This window comes from Capra hircus, chromosome 9 (genome assembly GCF_001704415.2).
Source record: "Capra hircus breed San Clemente chromosome 9, ASM170441v1, whole genome shotgun sequence".
Lineage (NCBI taxonomy): Eukaryota > Metazoa > Chordata > Mammalia > Artiodactyla > Bovidae > Capra > Capra hircus.
The window spans coordinates 15,055,471-15,078,175 of record NC_030816.1 but is presented as its reverse complement, the minus strand read 5'-3'; the positions used below and the strand labels follow the sequence as shown (position 1 = coordinate 15,078,175).

The window sequence follows — 22,705 nt, the reverse complement described above, 5'->3', positions numbered from 1 at the left end:
GGAGAAGAAGTTCCTTTGAGGGGGCCAACAACACCTCTAAGTCATAGAATTCACATATGATCTAACAAACACTTCAACAGAGCCTATCATGGCCTGGGTTCAAAGCCAGTTGCCAGAGCTCTGAAGATCAGCAGATTCCTATCTGAGGAATGTCAAGTAAAAGCCTGTGACACCCAATTTAAAAAAAAAAAAAAAAAAAGGAAACAAAACAAAACCAAAAGGCCCTTTGATAACTAGCTTCAAAAAACAAAACCAAAAAACCCTTCGATATCTAGCTTTATTATCTCTCCTCTCATAGCATTTTTCTAAAAATTCCTTTCTCCAACAGACTACTTTCTTTTTTAAAAATTATCTCATGTATTCTCTACATGTCAAATATTGCCAGGCTATATCATCTGTATGTTCCATATCTTACACATATATGAATCCCTTTGTGCTCAATTCATATGCAACAAATGACTCTGCCTTTGGAATTAATCATTTATTCACCCGAGCTTAGATTTGTCTCAACTTCTATTTAAAAACACATGCTATATCCTACTATTTATCTTATATTACAGATGGCTTTCACATATCTGTCTTCCTTACCAGACTGAGAGAAATTTGAGAATAGGAATTATATATATACTATTCATTTTGTAGCAACATAAGGTCTAGCATAGTACTTCTTCCAGAGAAAATGAAGAATAAATGTTATAAATGAACAATTTTGTTTTAGAAAACCGTAAACTATCTTTAGATCATGTGTACAACATAGTGACCTATAGGTTACATATGAAAATATGTGTTTAGAAATAGACTTGACCACAACCTGGAAAATCTGCCAACTAGCCTTTTGTTTGTACTTTTATATGTGTGAAATTATTATTGTGGTTACCTTAAATGACACCTGGTCACTTCTTGTAGGTAGCAGCTGATTTAACTTTAGCTTTGTACTATGAAATTAGACACATGAAATTAAGATTTACGTTTTAGTGCCATTATAATTTACAAATGAACACAGGTCATTTTTTTACACAGAAGACTACATCTAAAACAAATTCATTTATTAGCGGTTTTTAAAGTACAAAAATAACAAAATGTTCTCTATTTTAGACATTTTTAGTGATCTTCATCTTTGAAACAGGTAATGTTTCCTCACATTAAAAATAAAAAATGGATGAGAATGCAACAATGATGTGGATATAATGTGGAAAATGCCATACAAGTAAAGCAACACCCAATTTATATATTTTTAAATCAAATTAGACAGGTATTCTTAAATTTTAGCCCAAAATACTTTCCCTGATCTTTTTCAAAAATAATTTAATTGACAATTGCTTCCCTGGTAGCTCAGATGGTAAAGTGTCTGCCTGCAATGTGGGAGACCTGGGTTTGATCCCTGGGTTGGGAAGATCCCCTGGAGAAGGAAATGGCAACCCACTCAAGTACTCTTGCCTGGAAAATTCCATGGATGGAGGAGCCTGGTGGGCTATAGTCCATGGGGTCGCAAAGAGTCGGACACGACTGAGCGACTTCACTGTCACTGTCTAAGGAACAATGAAGCAAAAAGTATTGTCATGTTCAAATCACCCAGCTCAATTTAGGAAGACATTTAATTTATTACTTTTGTCAAATGGAAAACAAAATAGCCTAATCAAAAGAATGACATCAGCATATTTGATCCAATTTTGGAATACCCATTAGCAATCTGTACCGGAATCAAAACATCTTAATCAAAGAAGGGAAATCATATTATGCAATAAACATACTAACTATACCCTTTTGGAGTTAGGAAATAACCTATATCAACTCTCTTTCATTAAGGAAATGTAAACTTTTAACTTTCTCTCACTTATACTCCTATTAAAGAATTTTTGATTTTTGGTAGGCCAGATTGACTTACCATGGCTCCCAAAGACTCCTACTTGCCTACTTGTATAATCTTCATCCTTTGAATATGGACTGGCCTAGGAATTTGATGCCAACCAATAGTATGTGGTTCCCACGGTTAGTTTACGTCAGATTGCTATTTCTGTCTTACTAGCTGACTCTTTCTCTTGCTGAATTTGATGACTATAGCAATATTGGTGAGACTCCTGCCAATAGCTCCCCCGCTCAAAACAAAAAGAGACTCTCTCAATTCAATGGGCCTTGAGGAACTTAAATGCCAAGAGTCATTTAAATGAACTTGGAAATAACTCTTCCCCAGCTGAGCCTTCAGATGGGACCACAGCCCTGTCTAACACATTGATCACATTGAGACCCTGTAAAACAACAGACTGAGCTAAACCATGTCCAGACTGTCTGTGTGGTAATTTTTACACCTCAAGAAATAATTAGTACAGTATTAAATAAATATTTGTTGAAGAAATAATTGATGCTTGAAGAACTTTATTTAATTAGCTTTGGAAAGAATACTTCATTTATATTCAGTTCACTTGGGGTTTTGTCTTAGTTCAATTACATACTAGTTTTTGATCTGGCCAAATTGTTTTCTCTTCCCAGAGGTAAATTTCTTCATCTGTTAAGTTAGGTAATTAATTGGGATAATCTCTAACATCCTTACTATCTTTAAGTTTCAATTCATCCATGTTATCTTCAAAAAATGATGTTTGGTTATCTCATGGAAAAATTTAGTAAAAAAGACATCTTCCTCAAATATCCAATTACTTTACATTTTGTAGATAAACACTAAATTTTGAAAATAGGTTCCAATTTTTATCCATATGTTTAGTTTCTTGAAAGTACTAGATTGAAATTTCTAAAATATATTGATCACATAAAACCTATATTTTAAAATACAAGGACAGATAAGACAAAATGGCTAAGTAGGAGGACACAGAGCTCACGTGCCCCCATGAACACATCAAAAATACATATATATGTGGAGCAATGCTCACTGAAAACAAACTGAACACTGGCAAAAAGACTCTTTTTATAACCAAAGCTCTGAAAAAATACACACAAAACCAGGTAGGGAAGGAAGAGCAGCAATTAGGTTGGACCTGCACCTTTATGAGAGGACACAGAAGAGGAACAGGATTACATAGGCTTGGAGATTCCCTTCTGGGAAGTGAGCAGCTCAAAAGACATATAGGCCACCCCAGTCCTGGGTCCAACATCAAGAGTGTGAGTCCCCTTAGCTGATATGAAAACCCGTGGGACTGACAGCAGGGCTGGAGGAACATAGACTATGCTGGGGAAGAACACACACAGGCTCACTTTTTCCTGAAACAAGGCAGAGGGAAAAAATTGAACTGCCTTTGATTCTAGACAGTGTCCGGTGACCACCACAGCTCATGCCCAGCCTGAACCAAGCACCCCTCCAGCCTTGCTTGCTCTGTGGTGCAGCTCCACACCAGGGCAAAGGCCGGCACAGCTGAGGAGATTGCATAGTTGTAAAGGACAGAGCTGGCTCATCGGAATGGGGTAATAGCAGTCATTCCTGGCACTTACAGCAGAGAGGAAGAGGACCAGAATTTGGCTGGTGCTGGGACCACCCCAGCCTGCACCCTGAACCATACTGAGCACACGCTCCAGCTCCTCTTGCTGTAACACTGCTCTGCTCTGTGCTGAAGGTGCCGATGCCCAGAGTCAGGAAAGCACACACTTAGCGGGAACAGAACCAGCTCCATTTCAATTATCAGGGCTTCTCCTGCAGCCGGGACCGGATCCAGTCCTCAACAGGAGGTATGAGCCTCAGAACAGAGAAGAAGCCCATGCTTACGCCTGGCTCTGGGCCTAGACCCTCCGGGTCCAATTCCATACCCTACCATGGTGAGAGCAGCCAGAACACCACGGGAGAATGAGACGCATGCTCACACTAGATCCACCCTCCCGCCAAAGCCACATGGCACATGCAGACCACAGAGGCACTCTCACACAAGGACGGCCTTCAAGACTGGGGTAGGTTACTGCATCACATAGTATCATACAGAAGGTTAAGAAAAATGGAAGACAGAAGAATTTGTTTTAAGTGAAAGAACAAGAACAACAAAAAACTCTTTAAGTGAAAGAACAAGAACAACAAAAAACTCTGAAAAAACAACATGAATCAGAGATAAATGGTATCAGATAAAAGAGTTCACAGCGCTAGTAATAAGAATGCTAACTGAATTAGTGAAAAGAACAGATAAACATCATGATAATTTCAATAAGAAACTACAGAATTTAAAAAAGAAACAGACAGGACTAAAGAATGGAAAACTCAGCAGTGGCCACAGGACTGGAAAAGGTCAGTTTTCATTCCAATCCCAAAGAAAGGCAATGCCAAAGAATGCTCAAACTACCGCACAATTGCACTCAACTCACATGCTAGTAAAGTAATGCTCAAAATTCTCCAAGCCAGGCTTCAGCAATACTTGAACCGTGAACTCCCTGATATTCAAGCTGGTTTTAGAAAAGGCAGAGGGACCAGAGATCAAATTGCCAGCATCCGCTGGATCATGGAAAAAGCAAGAGAGTTCCAGAAAAACATCTATTTCTGCGTTACTGACTATGCCAAAGCCTTTGACTGTGTGGATCACAATCAACTGTGGAAAATTCTGAAAAAGATGGGAATACCAGACCACCTGACCTGCCTCTTGAGAAACCTGTGTGCAGGTCAGGAAGCAACAGTTAGAACTGGACATGGAACAAAAGACTGGTTCCAAATAGGAAAAGGAGTATGTCAAGGCTGTATATTGTCACCCTGCTTATTTAACTTCTATGCAGAGTACATCATGAGAAACAGTGGGCTGGAAGAAGCACAAGCTGGAATCAAGATTGCCAGGAGAAATGTCAATAACCTCAGATATACAGATGACACCACCCTTATGGCAGAAAGTGAAGAGGAGCTAAAAAGCCTCTTGATGAAAGTGAAAGAGGAGAGTGAAAAAGTTGGCTTAAAGCTCAACATTCAGAAAACGAAGATCATGGCATCTAGTCCCATCACTTCATGGGAACTAGATGGGGAAACAGTGGAAACAGAGTCAGATTTTTTTTTTTTTTTTTGGGTCCAAAATCACTGCAGATGGTGACTGCAGCCATGAAATTAAAAGATGCTTACTCCTTGGAAGAAAAGTTATGACCAACCTAGATAGTATATTCAAAAGCAGAGACATTAACTTTGCCAACTATGGTCCATCTAGACAAGGCTATGGTTTTTCCATTGGTCATGTATGGATGTGAGAGTTGGACTGTGAAGAAGGCTGAGTGCTGAAGAATTGATGCATTTGAACTGTGGTGTTGGAGAAGACTCTTCAGAGTCCCTTGGACTGCAAGGAGATCAACCAGTCCATTCTGAAGGAGATCAGCCCTGGGATTTCTTTGGAGGGAATGATGCTAAAGCTGAAACTCCAGTACTTTGGCCACCTCATGCGAAGAGTTGACTTATTGGAAAAGACTCTGATGCTGGGAGGGATTGGGGGCAGGAGGAGAAGGGGATGACAGAGGATGAGATGGCTGGATGGCATCACGGACTCAATGGACGTGAGTCTGAGTGAACTTCAGGAGATGGTGATGAACAGGGAGGCCTGGCGTGCTGCGATTCATGGGGTCGCAAAGAGTCGGACACGACTGAGCATCTGAACTGAACTGAACTGAACTGAACTGAAATGAAATGAAAAACACACCAGAAGAAATAAAGAGCTGACTGCTACTGCTGCTGCTAAGTCACTTCAGTCGTGTCTGACTCTGTGCGACCCCATAGACGGCAGCCCACCAGGCTCCCCCGTCCCTGGGATTCTCCAGGCAAGAACACCAGAGTGGGTTGCCATTTCCTTCTCCAGTGCATGAAAGTGAAAAGAAAGTGAAGTCGCTCAGTTGTGTCCGACTCTTAATGACCCCATGGACTGCAGCCCACCAGGCTCCTCCGTTCATGGGATTTTCCAGGCAAGAGTACTGGAATGGGATGCCATTGCCTTCTCCAAAGAGCTGACTAGATGAATATAAAATAAATAAGCTACATGGCTATATGGTACAACAGGGGAATACAGTCAATATTTTATAGTAACTTTAAATGGAATATAATCTATGAAAATTTTGAATCATTATGTTGTATACCTGAATACAATATAATATTGTAAATTATAATATATTGTAAATCAATTTACTATTGTAAATCAATTGTATTTTAATACAAATACAAATGTATTCAAAACAAAATTATAAAAAGACACATATATGATACCATTTATATAAGGAATCTTAAAAATAATACAAATGAACTTGTTTACAAAACAGAACAGAATCACAGACACAGAAAACAAACTTATGGTTTCCAAAGGAGAAGGTAGGGAGGGATAAATTAGGAGTATAGGTTTAATAGATACATACCCCTATGTAAAAACTAAATAATCAACAAGGATTTACAGTATAGCACAGGAAACTATATTCAATATCTTATAATAACCTATGATGGAAAAGAATTTGAAAAAATTCATATACACATAACCAAATTGCTTTGGTATATATCTGAAACTAACACAATATTGTAATATCAGCTATACTTTAATATATATATATAAATGAAATATGAGAAAGAAAATTGAATTTAGTAGATAGGACTGAATATTTAGAAACTATGTTTTATAGATAATCTATAATTTAGTAGATAATATTGAATATACAGAATCTATATTTTTCTAACATCAAACAAACAATTGACAAATTTAGAATAAAAAATAGTTAATGTAATCTTCGAAAGTTTATAGCATTACATTCATATTCTAACTGATTCTTTCTTTGGTATATTATCAAGACAGTTTAGGCCCTTACTCGCTTAAAATATTGATCAAGATGATGCATCATCCTTCTTGAAAAAAGAAATCCTTAATTTTAGTGTTCTAAAATTAAACTCAAGGTGTAATACTGATTAAACTGTAAATCAGGTATGTTTGTACTAGTTTGCCATTGTTCTAGGAACTACTGCAAATTTAGCTACTTAACCCAACAACCAGGATCTATTATCTCCTGGTTTCCATAGTTCAAAAGTCTTGTTACAGTGTCGTTCAAACAAGTTTTCAGCTTAGGGTCCACAATGCTAAAATCAGCTTGTCAAATGGGCTGCATTGCTACATGCTCTGAAGAAGGGCTGGCTTCCACACTTCTTCAACATGTTGGCAGGATTCATTCCCTTCTTATAATTTCCATGTGCCTCCCTCAATTTTCAAGCTAGTAATGGGGGCGAGTCCTTTTCACAGGCCAAAATCTTGCTTTTCTGTCACTTCTCTATGTTTTTCAAGGTTCATGGGGATTACACTGAGCTCACCTGGATAATTCAGGAAAGCCTCCATATTTTAGATTTATCTTAGCTATTTTTGCAGACTGCTTTTTGCCATATACTGTAACACAGCCAAGCAGATGACACCAAGGGCTGAAGGCCATAGGGGCCAAAATTCTGCCTGCCACATACAGGAAAGCTCTTCAATTTCTTCTCATATTTTGAAATGCTCTATTATTTTATGTATTCACTTTTATTATTCTTTTAGATATTAAATTTCAAATGTAAATTCAAATTTTTTGTAAAGGAAATGCTAAATGCTTACAATCATCCAGCTGCTACCCCAAATATATTGCTTTTAAAACAGAAAGTATAACTTACCTTTTGCCACTGTCTTTGTTTCTGGTTTTTCTTTTTTCTGAATTTTTTCCTTGTGAGTTGCTTAAGCAGAAAATTTTATATTAGTACACACTTTTAACAGATTTCAAGACTAAGCTTTTTCTTTACCTCATTTTTACAGCCACCAAAATCTAATTTGATGACATTAATAAACCTAATCCAGGAATTTTTAAAAAATCACCCATTTAATAAAAACTATAAAAAAAGGTAATTTCAAAGACTTAGCATTAAGACTTAGAAAGCATTTGAAAGCTAGTCTCATCCTTCTGTTTAAAGTTACCATTCTAAACAGTATTTTGGAATTGTCTCCAGGAGAGACAAACAGAAAAAAATAATTTTATAAGAATTTGTGGAAAGATATATCATTTTATCAGGAGGAAGCTCTGTCTTTACAATTAAAAGAAATCATTAAATTGATATTAGAGCTTTAAGAATAGTGTGTCTTAGGACTTGACTTCCCTGGCGGTCCAGCAGTTAAGACTTTGCCTTCCAATGCAGGGGGCGAGGGTTCAATCAAATCCCACATGTCACATGGTCAAAAAGCCAAAACATCAAATAGAAGCAATATTGTAACAAATTCAAAAAAGAGTTTAAAAACGGTCCACATTAAAACAAATAAAGTGGTATGACAATATGAATTTACTGTATTGATTTCTATTTTCCTTACATAGACTAGTAAAATCTTGTGTCTCTTAATGGCTTAAGTAAATGAGTTCAGAGAAGTACAATAGCATTGAAGGTTATTCCCATATTTCAAATGTATTAAACATTGCAGTTTAAGAGTTATCCAAATCACTATACATTTTTCAACATGTATATACTATTTATTAAAGATTAATAAGGAAAGTTAAAGAAATTAAAGAAAATGAAAGATAAAATAGTAGATTTTAATTAAAACATCCAGGTTAAGGAAAGAGTCAAATTATTAGGATAAAACCTGGAGCTCTAATTATTTTCATTTTTCTAACTACATCCTATGAATATTAATATCCATCAGTTTTACTTGTATTATAAAAGGAAAACGATGTGCTTAAAACATATATTTAAATAATTATTCTCTTAAAATACAGTCTATGAACGGTTTCCCCAGAATTTTTGAGAGATGATACAAGCCTCATAGAAAGCTTAGAGGACAAAGTCCATGAGATCGTAGCAGCTATGAGTTACCCAGAGAGCAGGTGCCTTCACCTTCAGGGTTTCAGCCTTTCCACCCCTAAGCCTGCCCCATGGTCATCTCCACTACCACTTGGGGTTATGGGTAACAGTTTAGAAAATATTAGCTGAAGGAAGAATAACATTTGAGGTTACTGGGCTACAGCATAATAACTGTCTCATAAAGAGCAAACTCCTTTAATTGGTATACAGTAAATAAAAGGACACAACGGTTCTGTTTCAGCATCTCAATTTGGGTAAGTTTCCTTCAAATGTATGATTTAGTGGCAACAAATTCTCAACTAATTCTAATGAAAAGTATCTAGCCATTGTAAAGGTTGAAAAATGACAAGAAATATAAGATTATTTCCTTTAGTCAGAGTACACAGAATCGGATGCCAATAACTCTGTGTAAGTCAATAGCTGGTAGGAAATGGACACCTGTTTCTAGAACAGAGAAGACGACTGTATTGAAATTCATGGATATTATCACAAAATAAACCTTAATAAAAGAACAACTATTTAGTTCAAATATTCAAATGTGAGTTTAGAATAGAGAAGAATGAAGCATGTTTCAACTGATCTGATTTCTAAGCATTGTAAATTCTAGCTAAATAGAATGCTTTAACAAAATAAAATTGCTCAGTAGTCTATGTGTATTGTAGATACAAAAATCAGCTGAAATCTAGCCTAAATATCCTAGAGATGATCCACTTAAAAAAAAAGCAAAAAATTAAATTAGAATTTTATATCATATTAAAATGGATTTTTGATGAATTAAAGTTAAATATGAACTTAATTTTTAAAACCTGAGAGATATTACTAATTATTGAATTAACCCTTATATGAAGACTCAAAAGTAGAAATACCAAAAGAAAATATCAATATATCTAGCCACAGAAAAATTCAAGAATATAAATACACACACTTATCACACATATGTACTCACACATGTCTATTCACACAGACAGAAACCCTTACATTAACTATGACACTGAGAAATGCATTTGTAAATGTAATAGGCCAGTTACATATAGCCAATTTAGACACACACACATATCATCAGGAGAAACAGGAAGTAAGTGTGAAGAGTTACATAAATGTGTATCACTAAAAATCATATCTAAATCTTTCAATCTACAAATAATAAGTAATCAAAAGATAGAGTTAATATAGCTTAAGATATATATTTAAATATCTCCATTTAAATACTATACAGTATTTTTAAAAGAATGAAGGTAATATCTATTTACTGATATGAAAAGACATCTAGGATGTATTATTAAACTATAAAGCTAGAATATAGGACATGCTAAATTATATGTAAAAATAGGGAGAGACAATAATATACATTGTCTTATAAAAGCAAAATGAAGTTTTGAAAAAATGCTCATAAAAGTAGCTTACTGTGTGTTTGTGTGGGTAGATGAGAAATAGGATCAGAGGGTGGAGCAAGGCAAGAGCATGCTTTCATAAAGTACCTTTACATGTTAAACAGTGAGTGCACATTGCTTATTCTAAACAAATAAAAGCTAAAAAAAATTTTTAAGTCCAGTCTAATACGTAATCACAGAATGCAAGTTAAAGTAATAAACTATACTTTTTAACCTAACAAATTACAATTATTTTTTGATATGTCTTCATTGGCTAAAAGCAGCCTCAGGGGGAAAAATTGATACATTTCTAGAAAATAAACTGGTAATGGATTTCAAGAGAGTCTTAAGTATTTTATTTCCTTTAACCCAGAAATTGTTCTTTTTACATTCAATTCTAAGGAAAATAATCATAATTTCAAAAAATAAATTTATGGTCATCTAAAATCTAACAGAAGGAAGAAAAGGTCAAACAGTGACAGGCCAGTGAGTGAAACAGCAGTAAGGATAAATCCATACCTTTCTTTTCAGGTTTTTCTTTTTCTTTTACCTTGTCTTTTTCTTTATGTGTAACTGAAAAGAAAGACAATATTTTTCATTTAAATAAAGAGAATAAAAGATGAGATGGATGGCAGTCCTTGATGTCAAAAATTACCTACTGCCTTTGGATATTTTTCTTTAACTAGTATGAAGCTCTACATAGGTTTAAATGTTAAGATAATTATAGATATTTTAAATTTCTATTTTTATTTCAGAACTAAGGTCAAATTCACACTGAAACTAGTCTGATTGCAAAGAGTATCCCTAAACTTTTCCAAATCTTTAACTTCAGTTTAATGAATTGGAAAATTTTTTAAAATGTGAATGTTGCTCAGTTGTGTCTGAGTCTTTGCGACCCCATGGAATTCTCCAGGCCAGAATACTGAAGAGGGTAGCCTTTCCCTTCTCCAGGGGATTTTTCCCAACCCAGGGATTGAAGCCAGGTCTCCCGCATTGCAGGCGGTTTCTTTACCAGCTGAGCCACAAGGGAAGCCCTAAAATGTATTATGCTGTATGCCAAAGAAGGCCAACTCAATACTAGAGAAATACTAAACACATAAAGACAAAAATACAGAGATAATCTGAATCTGAAGCAAAGAACACTCAATCTAGTATATGCAATATATGCTAATCTTTTTCAGAAAACTTCCACACTAAAAGTTTTTGAAATTATACTGAGGCGAGACTAGAATGACACCAAACTGTTTCAAAGGAAACAAAATGTAATTCAATATGAGCTATGATTCAATTAATTAATATAGCAGGGCTCAAATGTAAGTCATAATCTTCCCCTATAATTTAGTCATAACTCTTATTAATGACACCTCCAATTATCCAACCTAGTAACTTGGGACTCATCCAGGATTCATCTTTTCTTTCTCATTTTTGTTCATTTGCCAAGTTTTTTCAATTCTACATTTAAATATTCCTCTTACTTATTTCTTCTATCCAATATTACATTCCCAACCTACCATTTATTTACACTAAAATACAGAAATTGGGTTAGGGTTAGGGATAATGCTAGGGATTCCCTGGTAGCTCAGCTGGTAAAGAATCTGCCTGCTATGTGGGAGATCTGGGTTCAATCCCTGGGTTGGGAAGATCCCCTAGAGAAGAGAAAGGCTACCCACTCCAGTATTCTGTCCTGGACAATTCCATGGACTATACAATCTATGGGGTCACAAAGAGTCAGACATGACTGAGCGACTTTCACTTTCATAGAAAGAGCACTGGCTATGTGTTGAAGACTTGGCTAGTCAACACAGATTTCATCCTTGTCAACAATGGATGATGGATGCTAAACAAATAATTACAAAGGTAGTTAACTGCAGTTAGAATAATTGCTGTGAAGAAAACATTCAGGGAAGCATATCAATGTTTAAAATGAGACCTAATCTCATCTGTGTGCTTGGGAAAGGTCTGCTGGTAGAAATGAGATTTAAGAATGTGAATGATGAGAAGAAATTAACCTAGTAGGGGAGTGGGAAGGAGAAAGGGAAAGAGACCATTTCAAAAGATGGATGATGATATCCTTCTTGGGTATATTATTGTTATAAGTATTATTACAATATTATCCTGAATGGTGTCTTGAACACTTAGATTTTGATTTTTCTGAGTCTCAGAGTAGCCTCCCTAACATGAAAATCTGATCATATGTTGATCTGATAAAGTGTTAGTATCTCCCTCCTTGCCTAGCATGATAATCAGTCACATGGTAGGTACTATATAAAATATAAAAGTATCTTATTATTCCAGTAACTTGACATTTGCTTATCAAACCAATCTTACGTATGAGGAATTTACCTTTGAACTTTACATTCCACCTATAACAAATGCTTGGAATTTCATAAACATATGGAACTTTGTATTTCTGCCTGCTGTGCCATCACCTAGATTTCTCACACCTGTATTTCCTCTGTTTCATGCACCCTTTCAGCCCTGACTCAAATGCCTCTTTCTCTGCAGAGTGTTCTTTCATCTGCACTTATCCCAAGAAGGTGAACTCTCTTTAAAGGCTATGCCTTACTATTTTTATTTTTTTATCCTAGGCATCACGTGGTATCAGTCACATAGTAGACTTATTAGATATTCCTGAATGAGAAAATTTCTAAAATATTATAAGAGCTATTTTTATCATGTAGTACAATTCTATTTACTGGTGATGTTGTAAAAATATAATATGCACTGCTTGCCTCCAATCATTAACATTTTTTACATTAAAAAAATTCTTAAATAATTAAATCTCAGTGAGAAACAGAAGAAACAAAGATCATCCAGACATTGTTTTTACTTTTCACATTCAATGATTCTTTTGGGTTTTCTAAGTTCAATATAAAAATTTCACAAAATAAGAAAGGACGTCAGCACTCACACATGACCAGAGATAGCTCTGGTTTCTTTGGATCACTATTAATTAAGCTGAAAACCAAAAGAAAGTCTTGGCAAGAACAAAGCCTCTTTCAAAGTTTCTCTAGGGGAAAGGAAGTTTGCATGAGATAAGCTTTGCTTTTGGAACCCTGGTTAGCTAGACCCCCAGGAGACAACCTAATCTGTGTCTCTGCTTCTGTTGAAGGACCAGACCTCAGCCACCTTGGACAGCTGGTTGTCCATTCCACTAAAGGATTTTCCGATTGATGTGTACATGGGCATAAATGGAAGAATTAATATGAAATCAAAAGAGCAAGGGGGCTGAATTCAGGCTCAAATTAGCATATTAATGCCTTATTCCTATTACTCTGGGGAAAATTCCAGTTCCTCGCAGTCTAAGTTTTGATTTACAGGCACAGTCCTGTATGCTGAAATTTCATTATCCTCCTCAGAAATGGTACCATAATACTGCTCAGTGAAGCAGCTGGAATCACATGCTCTAGGGAGTTGTTCACCACAGCAGACAGCCTCTGAAACTCCTTGGATGAAAACTTCAAACTTTGGCAAGACTGAGCTCAGACAGTAAGGTTTGATATTGCTTTGATCAAAACTGTGCCACCATCAATAACTGCCATAATAATCCCTATAAAATAAAAGTAATCTGCTGCAACAGTTACATTAGGTCCTGCGTCTGTTTGCTTAGAATTCACAGACGTTTTCATATGAAAGAAGAAAAAGGTACCTTTCTCGTCACCAGCTCTGTTGGCAAGTTACATCTTAGCTAGGACAGTTTTAACTCAGAGCAGAATAAGCTTGTTGCACCTGCTAGAGCTTAATTTGTTTGTCATCCTTATTTACAAGAAACAAAAGTCCCTTCGGCATGCTGACAATTAAAAACAAACAGAATCCGCCAGTTGGAGCGGACCTGATGTTTGGCATCTGAGTTGGCATGGCCCCGCCGTTCCTGCACTTGCCCAGACTCTGACCTTTCCCTGACCAGAACATTCAGCTCAGCTCAACTCCAAAGTGCGCCTCTCGTCCTCCCCGTATGTCCCCTCTCCAGCACTCTGCCAGCTGTGCTCTGTGCTTCCACAGCTCTTGGTCCTGGCAACCTTCCAGGCGGACTCCGTGTCCTTTTCTGAAGTGTATCAGCGCTCACAGTGAGCTGACCCTGGGTTCTTTTAATGGGCACTACACTCCCAAGGGGCCAAGCAGTAGGCATCGAGGGCCAGGTTGTCAGAATCCTTTGCAGTTCTCTCTGCTCTTAGTTCAAACTCAAAAGTTTTGGCATCAAATGTTTTAAAGTACTGATTTATACAGGCTACTCTATTCTTTAATTGATGGTTAGCAAGAAAATTTAATGAAGCAAAACTCTGGAACTCATACTTGATTTCAGAGCTACTGGACAGGACTAATCTTGTGTATCTAAAGCAAAAGGAATCAGATAGCACATTACCTTTGAATTGCGAAAGAATTTGGGGAGCACCTTGGTGGCTCAGATGGTAAAGAATCTGCCTGCAAAGTGTAAAACCTAAGTTCCATCCCTGAGTCGGAGAAAATCCTCTGGAAGAGGAAATGGCAACCCACTCCAGAATTCTTGCCTGGAAAATCCCATGGACAGAGGAGCCTGGAGGGCTACAGTCTGTGGGGTCACCAAGAGTTGGACACGACTGATGGACTAACACTTCTCTTTCATTTGGGGAGCATGATTACCTGTAACAGATTTCACTGATTTTTCTTTCTTTTTTAAAAAATATCTTATTATTCTTATTGCTATTTTTACTTATTTTTTGGCATGCCACACTGCATTTGGGATTTTAGTTCCCTGGTCTGGAATTTGGGATCTTAGCTCACACCTTCTGCATTGGAAGTGCAGAGTCTGAAAAGCTAGACCACCAGGGAAGTTCCCCTCACCGAGTTTTCTTTTAATTAACTGCTCTATTTCTCAGATTTCTGGCACTTCTGTTGTGGGAGGTATTAGCACTGAAGTGGTTTATAAATTTTAAATAGGTCAACATTTTAAACAGCTTCATAAAATTCATATATATTCATGTTTCCATTCATCACTTTTTATGAAAGAGCAAGATACACATTCATTTTAAACCCATTTTTAAAAATTTTGCTTTAGCCACCACTAAATAAAAATGCCAGATGTACTCTTGGATAGTGTATATCTCTGTGTGCTTCTTCTTTGTAATTTTAATGTGTTGAATCTTCATTTTATGCTAAGACAAAATGATGTACACACTTTAAATGATGATAATGAACTCAGCAGAAAAGCATTCTTGAGTAGAGAAACAGTTCTTTATGATTGTATTTTCCATTTTTCTTAAAGGAAGAATGTATCATTTTTAACATAAGCACACAATTTTAGAGCTGGGAGAACCTAAGATCAATTAGCCTGAATTTCTTTGTTCATGGATAAGAAGATACAGCCGCCTAAGTGTCCACAGTAGAACAGAATAAGAACATAGTTATTCAGTTGCTAAACTAGTACTCTCCCCATAAGACCATGCTGTTTTGTCCATCCCAGGTCCTGTGCAGACTTGTTCTTATGTGCCAAAGTGTGCTGATTAGAGTTCCTGAGCATGTTATCGACAATCTAGCCTACAATAGTGCACACACTTCTTTTTCATAGTAAAATTACACTTATTTATGTATTAAAGTGATTAGGCAAATTATCTAAAGTTACAAAGCTCATCTGATACATATGCTTTCAATTACAAAATAGATCTTTTAATTCTAAAGGATTGGTGTTACTCCCAAATCTGATTAAATTGTAGGAGTAATTTCTCCTTCACCTGGGGCTACATGGCCACAGTCAGAACCATAATAGTTTCCTCATAAAGGAATAATCGCTATGGAGGAAGAGAAGTATAGCTTTGTATAGGGCCTACTGTTCTCATTTTCCAGGTTTATCATACACAGCAGCCAGAGAAGAAAATAAAATATATTTTGCACTTTAAGGAGTCAATTAAGTCCATCTGAGAGAAGGCAAAAGTAAGTTTATACAACATGGGCTGACTAAATTAATCTGTGGACTTGAGAGCTCTTTCATAAAGGGCTCCAGGATATTTAGATACATTTTAATGCCCTGTCCTCTCTGGCATTTGAGTCTCAGCTTCAGCCAAATCCCTTGCCAGCCTATGATTCCAGTCCTATAGTTGTTTCTCAGAAACAATACTAAACCAGTCAATCAGGATGATTGTTCTCTATTAACCCTTTTTAAAAATGGTCTGCTGTTTATGCGTGTGCTACAGTTAAGGTTTAATTATTCTATGGAGAAAAGGTATGTAACCTTGTTTGGAAACATAGTCTTTACAGAGGTAATCAAGTTAAAATGAGTTCAGGAGGGTGGGCCCTAATACAATATGACTGGTGTTGTGATGAAAAGGGGAAATTTGGATACAGAAAGAAGAACACAGCAGGAAGTGACAGAGACTCAGGAAGAAACACCATTTGAATCTGAAGGCAGAGACTGGAATGATTTGTCTACAAGCCAATGAAAGCCAGCACACCCTTCCAGTTCCTTCAACCCCCACCCCAGCCCACAGAAGCTGGGAAAAGCCTGCAGATTCTCCCTTAGAGCCCTGTGAAGAACCAGCCCTGCTGAAACCCTGACTTTGGGCTTCTAGCCTCTATGAACGGGAGACAAGAAACTTCTGCTATTTTCAACCACCCAGTTTTCGGTACTTTGTTACGCCAGCCCTAGGAAACTAATACTAACACTAATCTCTGGACTCCTCTTGTGCTCCCTTAACAGAGTTCCTACCAGGTTCCTTAAGGACTGGCCCCCTGAACTAGCCGTTACATCTTCCATTTAAGGTTCTAGATGCTGCTGCTGCTGCTGCTAAGTCGCTTTAGTCGTGTCCGACTCTGTGCAACCCCATAGACAGCAGCCCACCTAAATCTCACATTAAGGCCCTGCCAGAAAACCTCCTCAGGAACTGAGGGAACCAGCTGTCTCCTCAAATAGCGTTTCTCCTCCAGAGTATTTCCTAGTGGCTCAGACTGTAAAACAATCTTCCTGTGATGCAGGAGACCAGCAGTTTGATCCCTGGGTCGGGAAGATCCCCTGGAGAAGGAAATGGCAACCCACTCTAGCATTTTTGCCGGGGAAATCCCATGGACAGAGGAGCCTGGTGGACTACAGTCCATGGGGTCGCAAAGAGTTGGGCACAACTGAGCAACTGACACTTTCACTTTCCTCCAGGACATCTCTTTTTGGAGCACTCACCACATGACAGTGTGGCTGTGTACTTGGCTGTTTAGGTCTCTCACTGGATTGAGTCCTATTCTTTGAATTCTTAGTGCTCAGCAGAGTGTTTGGCACAAAGTAAATGCAATGAATAAATTAATATGTATTATTGCCTAATGGCTATAGCCAGTTTTTCTATTTACACCATCTGTCTGCCAGGTCACTCCTCCAGTCCCACCAATTGGCCTACTCAGATGTTAATTACATGCTGTTCTTCAGCACACACGCTGCCTTGTAAATTACCTCCCTATTCCTGAAGGTCAGGTCTCCACATGAACACTTGACAACCCAAGTGGATGTAGCAGACATCTACTCCTCTGAATGCTTAAAAGGCCCTTCTATTGTCTAGGAGCCATTCTAGAGAGACAAAATTCTCTCACCTAGTTATATGTTTATCATCAAGTTCTAGTCTTTTCTGGTTTACTTTGTTCTATGAATATATTGACATGTTTAATAGTTAAGTAGAAGTGTAACTGTTATCTGAAACCAACAATTAAATTTGAAATTGAAAAAGAAGAAAATACTCAATAAAAGAGTAAACACATGGAGGGAAAAAAAGGAGGAGAAGTAAAAAATGAATTACTATTTTTCACTGGATAATTGAATTTTGCTAATTTGATCATTTAATTTCTTTTTTTTTAATTTTCCAAGTGTCCAAATTAATCTGTATTACTTTAACCTATATTATTATATTATACACTTATTGTAGGTTTTTCTGATTACATGTTACAGATAGTTTTTGTTTTAATATGGAACTGCTAAATTCTTCAATTGCCTCTGACCAAATAAATTTAACATTACAGTGGCCCAGTTAAAGTTGCATAATTATATATATTTGAAAATAAACACAGAAATGGCAAATGAAATAGCTCTCATCAGAATCAAGTCAATATTAACAAAATAGAGAAAACAAGTGCTTTATTAATTAATTCACTGATTTTCAACATATGTTGAGTGTGTTTCATATGTTTGGCACTTTAGAGATATTAGAATGATTTTTGAGGAGACGGAAGGTGGCGGAGGAGTAGGTGGAAGTGGAGTACATCTCTTTCCACAGCTACATCAGGACTACACCTTCAGCCACAGGAAATCTTGCAGAACAGCAGCTGACAGCGGGCAGGAATACCTGAGCACTGGGAAAGAATATACAGAACCACCCAAAACTCGGTCGGATGAAGAAAGTAGTGGCGAGAACAGGAGAGGCAGCAGGACTGGACCTGCCCTTGGTGACTGGGGGAACTTAAGCAAGGGTTCCATCCCCATACTGGGCAATTGTTCGGGATAGAGGATATTAGAATGGTTTTCAATTTAATATAAGCACACAAACTCAAAGCTGATCCAATCCTGAGAGACCACTGAGTCTGAATCTCTTTGTTCACTGATAAGGAAACACAGAATCATATGAGCAAATGTCAACACAGACCTAGAACATACAAGAAGACAAACTGTTTCTACTCCCAGTGAGTTAGATCCACATACCCACATTTAAAATCTGGTGTCAAAACGCTTTAAAGGCTGAAGGCATGGATGTAAAGTAGCATGGAGGAAGTAACTAAATGCCTATAGAGTGAGCGATAGCAAAGAAGGCCTACTGAAGGATTTGACTTTCCATCTGAGAATCAAAGAAATGAGCAGAAGCCTGCCCTGTGGCCGATGGTCAAGAGTTACGAGATCGCAGGGCTGGCTTAGGGACTGCCCGACAGTTCAGTCTGTGGCATGGGGTTGGGGTGTTGGTGGGGTCTGGACTGCAGTGCTGGTGAAGAGGAAGGAGAGAGTCAGGAATGGAAGGGACTAATGAGGACGCTGCAGAGTAAGGAAGGTGAGCGGTAAAGGGGACAAAGCTGGAAATGCGTAGGGCTATCTATTAGTGACCTTAATGAAGAGGGCCTTTTATCTTATGACAGACAGTGTGGCTTTTACCTCTATATATAGCACCGTGATGACAACAGATGGATTTAAGCCCATGAGTATGATTAGTATTGATTTGAGAGGTTAATGGGGGCTTCCATAGTGGCTCAGACAGTAAAGAATCGGCCTGCAATGTGGGAGACCTGGGTTCAACCCCTGGGTTGGGAAGGTCCTCTGGAGAAGGAAATGGCTACCCACTCCAGTATTCTTGCCTGGAAAATGCCATGGACAGAGGAGCCTGGTGGGCTAATGCAGGGAAGGCCTGAGAGGTTAATGCAGAAGTCACTTAAGAAGTGACTATCACAACCTACTTGGTAGATGATTGTAGAAGGGATAATAATGGGAGAGGAGAGGTGAGAATGGAATAAATTAGAGTGAAAAGGGAGGACAGCAAGGGGCTAAGCAGGATTGGGCTTTGGTGTTTAAAGACACCAACAAGTCAGGGATTACAACTCAAAGGCCCTCAGAGATAAAGCAGATAGATAAATGTCTACTCCAGTAGTGACAAGGGAGAATGGAGGAGGCTGATAAACAGTGGGTGCAGGTTCTGCCTAATGACATCCAGGTGTAAGTTATTTTAACATACTGGCTGGTCAAAGAGAACTTCTGTGGGATATACTTGAACTCTAGGCCAGGAGTTTAACTGACCATATTCTAACCATGACCTCTCATCTGAAGAGGTTGACTTGAATTCTAGCCTTACCTCCCAAACATTAAAGGAATCAGGAAGGAATCTGCATATGGAGATATATATATACATATATATATATTTTTTAATTACAACCTCCTCTTTCTATTTTATTTTTGGCTGTGCTGGGTCTTCACTGATGCACAGACTTTGCTCTAGTTGAGGTGAGTGGGGGCTACTCTCAAGTTTCAGTCTGGGGGCTTTGCACACGCTCGGGCTTCAGTGTGTGGTTTCTCTTTTGCACGGGCTCTAGGGCACGTGGGCTCAGTAGTGTCCAGGCTCTAGAGCACAGGCTTAGTAGTTGTGGCACACAGGCTTAGTTGCTCCACGTCACGTCGGATCCTCCTGGAACAGGGGTCATACCCATGTCCCCCTCATTCCCAGGTAGATTCTTTACCACTGAGCCACCAAGGAAGGCCTGGATATATATACTTTGAAACCTATCCAGATGATTCTAGGGTCCAGTCAGGGGTGAGTACCAATTCAGGTCAAAATGACTCCTAACTTTTTAGCTTGAATAACATGGGTGAATGGTGATATTAATTTTTAGGACAAAGAATACAGAGGAGTGAAAACATTTTGTGCAACAGAAGTTAATACACCAGCTTCTGCATAACATATCTCTTTAGACCCAGATATTTGCTGGCTTGTCTGTAATCACTGCAGGCTACTATTACCTCGGATATACTCTACCATTCCTTATAAGAATTCAAGTGCTTTGATAACAAATTCCTAACTATCTATCATATCTAACCATAACTGATATGGAATGTGGTATAGAGAAAATATTTATCTAGACAAATAAGCAGTTATAAAACCACATTTATTTTCACTGAAATACGTGGGAATAGAAAGCAGGTTTTATCCTGTTCTACCTGGATGAGGAAACTAAGCAGTAAAATGAAATCTTTTGTTCATACTTGCACGAAAAAAAAAAAAAACTGTAGAAAAAGCATCTCTGAAGCCTATTTCACTGTTGAACAACTGAAGCTCCATTTCCTTTCTTGAGAAATATTCACTTTCCCAAAATATATTTCATCTATTCAGGAAATATATTCAGGTACTAATCTCTAGCCCAGCCTTTCAGAAATTTATTTTAAACTTCAGCCAGATTCACTGTTTTAATTATGCAAAACTCACTTGTTTAATAAACCCACTCTACAGCCCGCTGCTCAAAGTCTTTAACAGCAGGATTCTAATAGAGCCAGGTCCAAAATGCAAATGGTACCATCTGTATCACCACATCCACTCCAGCAGCATTGCTATTAGATTAGTAGTACAGTCTGCAAGATAAAACAGCAGACACCCAAATCATGTGGAACCAGTTGAGTTTCTGTTTAACCTCCAGCCGATAGAAACACATAACCAGTTCAGTGATGGCTAGCTTAGTCAATCCATACCCAAGAGCTGTGTCCAATTCCCCTGACTAAAGGAATTAAGAACCAAAAAGGGAAAGGGAGTGGAAAGAAGACATTAGTCCTCTAAGTCCAAATATAAATAGGTTTCAATTGAGTAACCTTCATTGTCCCTGGTTGTATAAAGATTAGCTGACCAATCTGGAACTAATTCAAACATTAGGATTAAAGACATAATATTTGTAGAATGATTTGAACTCTTCACAAAAAGGAAGTACATGAAGTATATTAAAAAAGAAAACATGGCATTTTAATGTGGAATCACACACTGGTATAATTTCAGCTTAATTAGAACTTGTATGAAACTACTACTTGCAACTTTGATATTTGTACAGATCATTTTGTACTAGTCAGTTTTGGACATAATAAATATTAGACAACATCCCATTTTTATCCAGGAAAATTCTTTCATTTTCAGTATGCATCACACAAATTCAGTAATAATGAGGTTTTTATTTTGCTCTGGCTCACCCAGTAGCACATGAGACTGACTATTGGGGAAACTTGGGCATCTTAAGAAACATGTTCTTTTGAATGTTTTTGCTTCCTATAAGTGTTTTTTCTTTTTTTTTTAAGTTTTAGGACTACATGGGTCACTCCTAGAAAAGTGATGCTTGCAAGATGAGCAAGACAATGCTGGCCATTATTAGTATGCCTCAAATGCAAGATTTCAGTTACTAGATTCAGTTGAGCTGAAAAAGATATTAATTATCACGCTGTCATTGTGCAGCTACCCATTGAGATTGTTTAAGCAAGCTCTGAGACCATAGCAGTCATCAGTGAGATAAGACAAAACTTTTATTTCTATGCTGATGATTTCAAAGTTATTGCATGGCATAAAAAAATTCAGGTTAAAAAGAACCGGACTCTGATTTATTATATTAACAGATTAAAGAAGGAAAATTGCTTGCTAATAGGTCAAAATATATGTTTGTGGCACTAGCTTAATAAACAAAAGCTGACTGCAAATAACTGAAAGACTATCACCCATTTTGAAGTTATTCTGATCCCATAATTACGCATTATATATTTATACACAGTTTCTCTAGAAGTAAACTTACTCAAACACTATCAAAAATTAAGACAAAAGAGCAGTAAACATAAAAATTTTCCATTCTCTCATGTAAATGTACAAAATATACACCCTGAATAAAAACAAGATGAAACACAAAATTCAACACTTGCCTTTAGTTTGTATTTTCTTTTCAGGCTTCTCCAGTTTTTCAGCCTTTTCTTTGTGTATTTCTAGGAAAAATTATGATTTGCTTTTAAAAACTCTTTTTTAAAATGTACAAAATATAAACCATAACTATGATCTAAATGTCATAATATTACCATGAAGTCCAAATTATTTTATCCAACAAATTTATAGGTATCTAAAAGGAAAGAATCAATGAAACATATTACCACATAAATCCCTCA

The 22,705-nt window shown here is 37.2% G+C and overlaps 1 protein-coding gene across 33 annotated transcripts in view; it reads right to left on the bottom strand.

The window, feature by feature from the left end:
• The window catches only part of TRDN (triadin), a 407,610-nt gene that overhangs the window by 276,604 nt on the left and 108,301 nt on the right, over window positions 1-22,705 (bottom strand). For all 33 annotated transcript variants that reach the window (XR_001918516.1, XR_001918517.1, XR_001918515.1 and 30 more), the window contains exons 5-7: window positions 22,469-22,528; window positions 10,627-10,680; window positions 7,565-7,624 (exon numbers count right to left, since the gene is read on the bottom strand). Coding sequence is in view for 28 of the 33 variants with exons in the window: in XM_018052961.1 (XP_017908450.1) it covers window positions 7,565-7,624; window positions 10,627-10,680; window positions 22,469-22,528 (174 nt within the window). In the remaining 5 variants the exon portion in view is untranslated. The remainder of the gene's footprint in view (window positions 1-7,564; window positions 7,625-10,626; window positions 10,681-22,468; window positions 22,529-22,705) is intronic.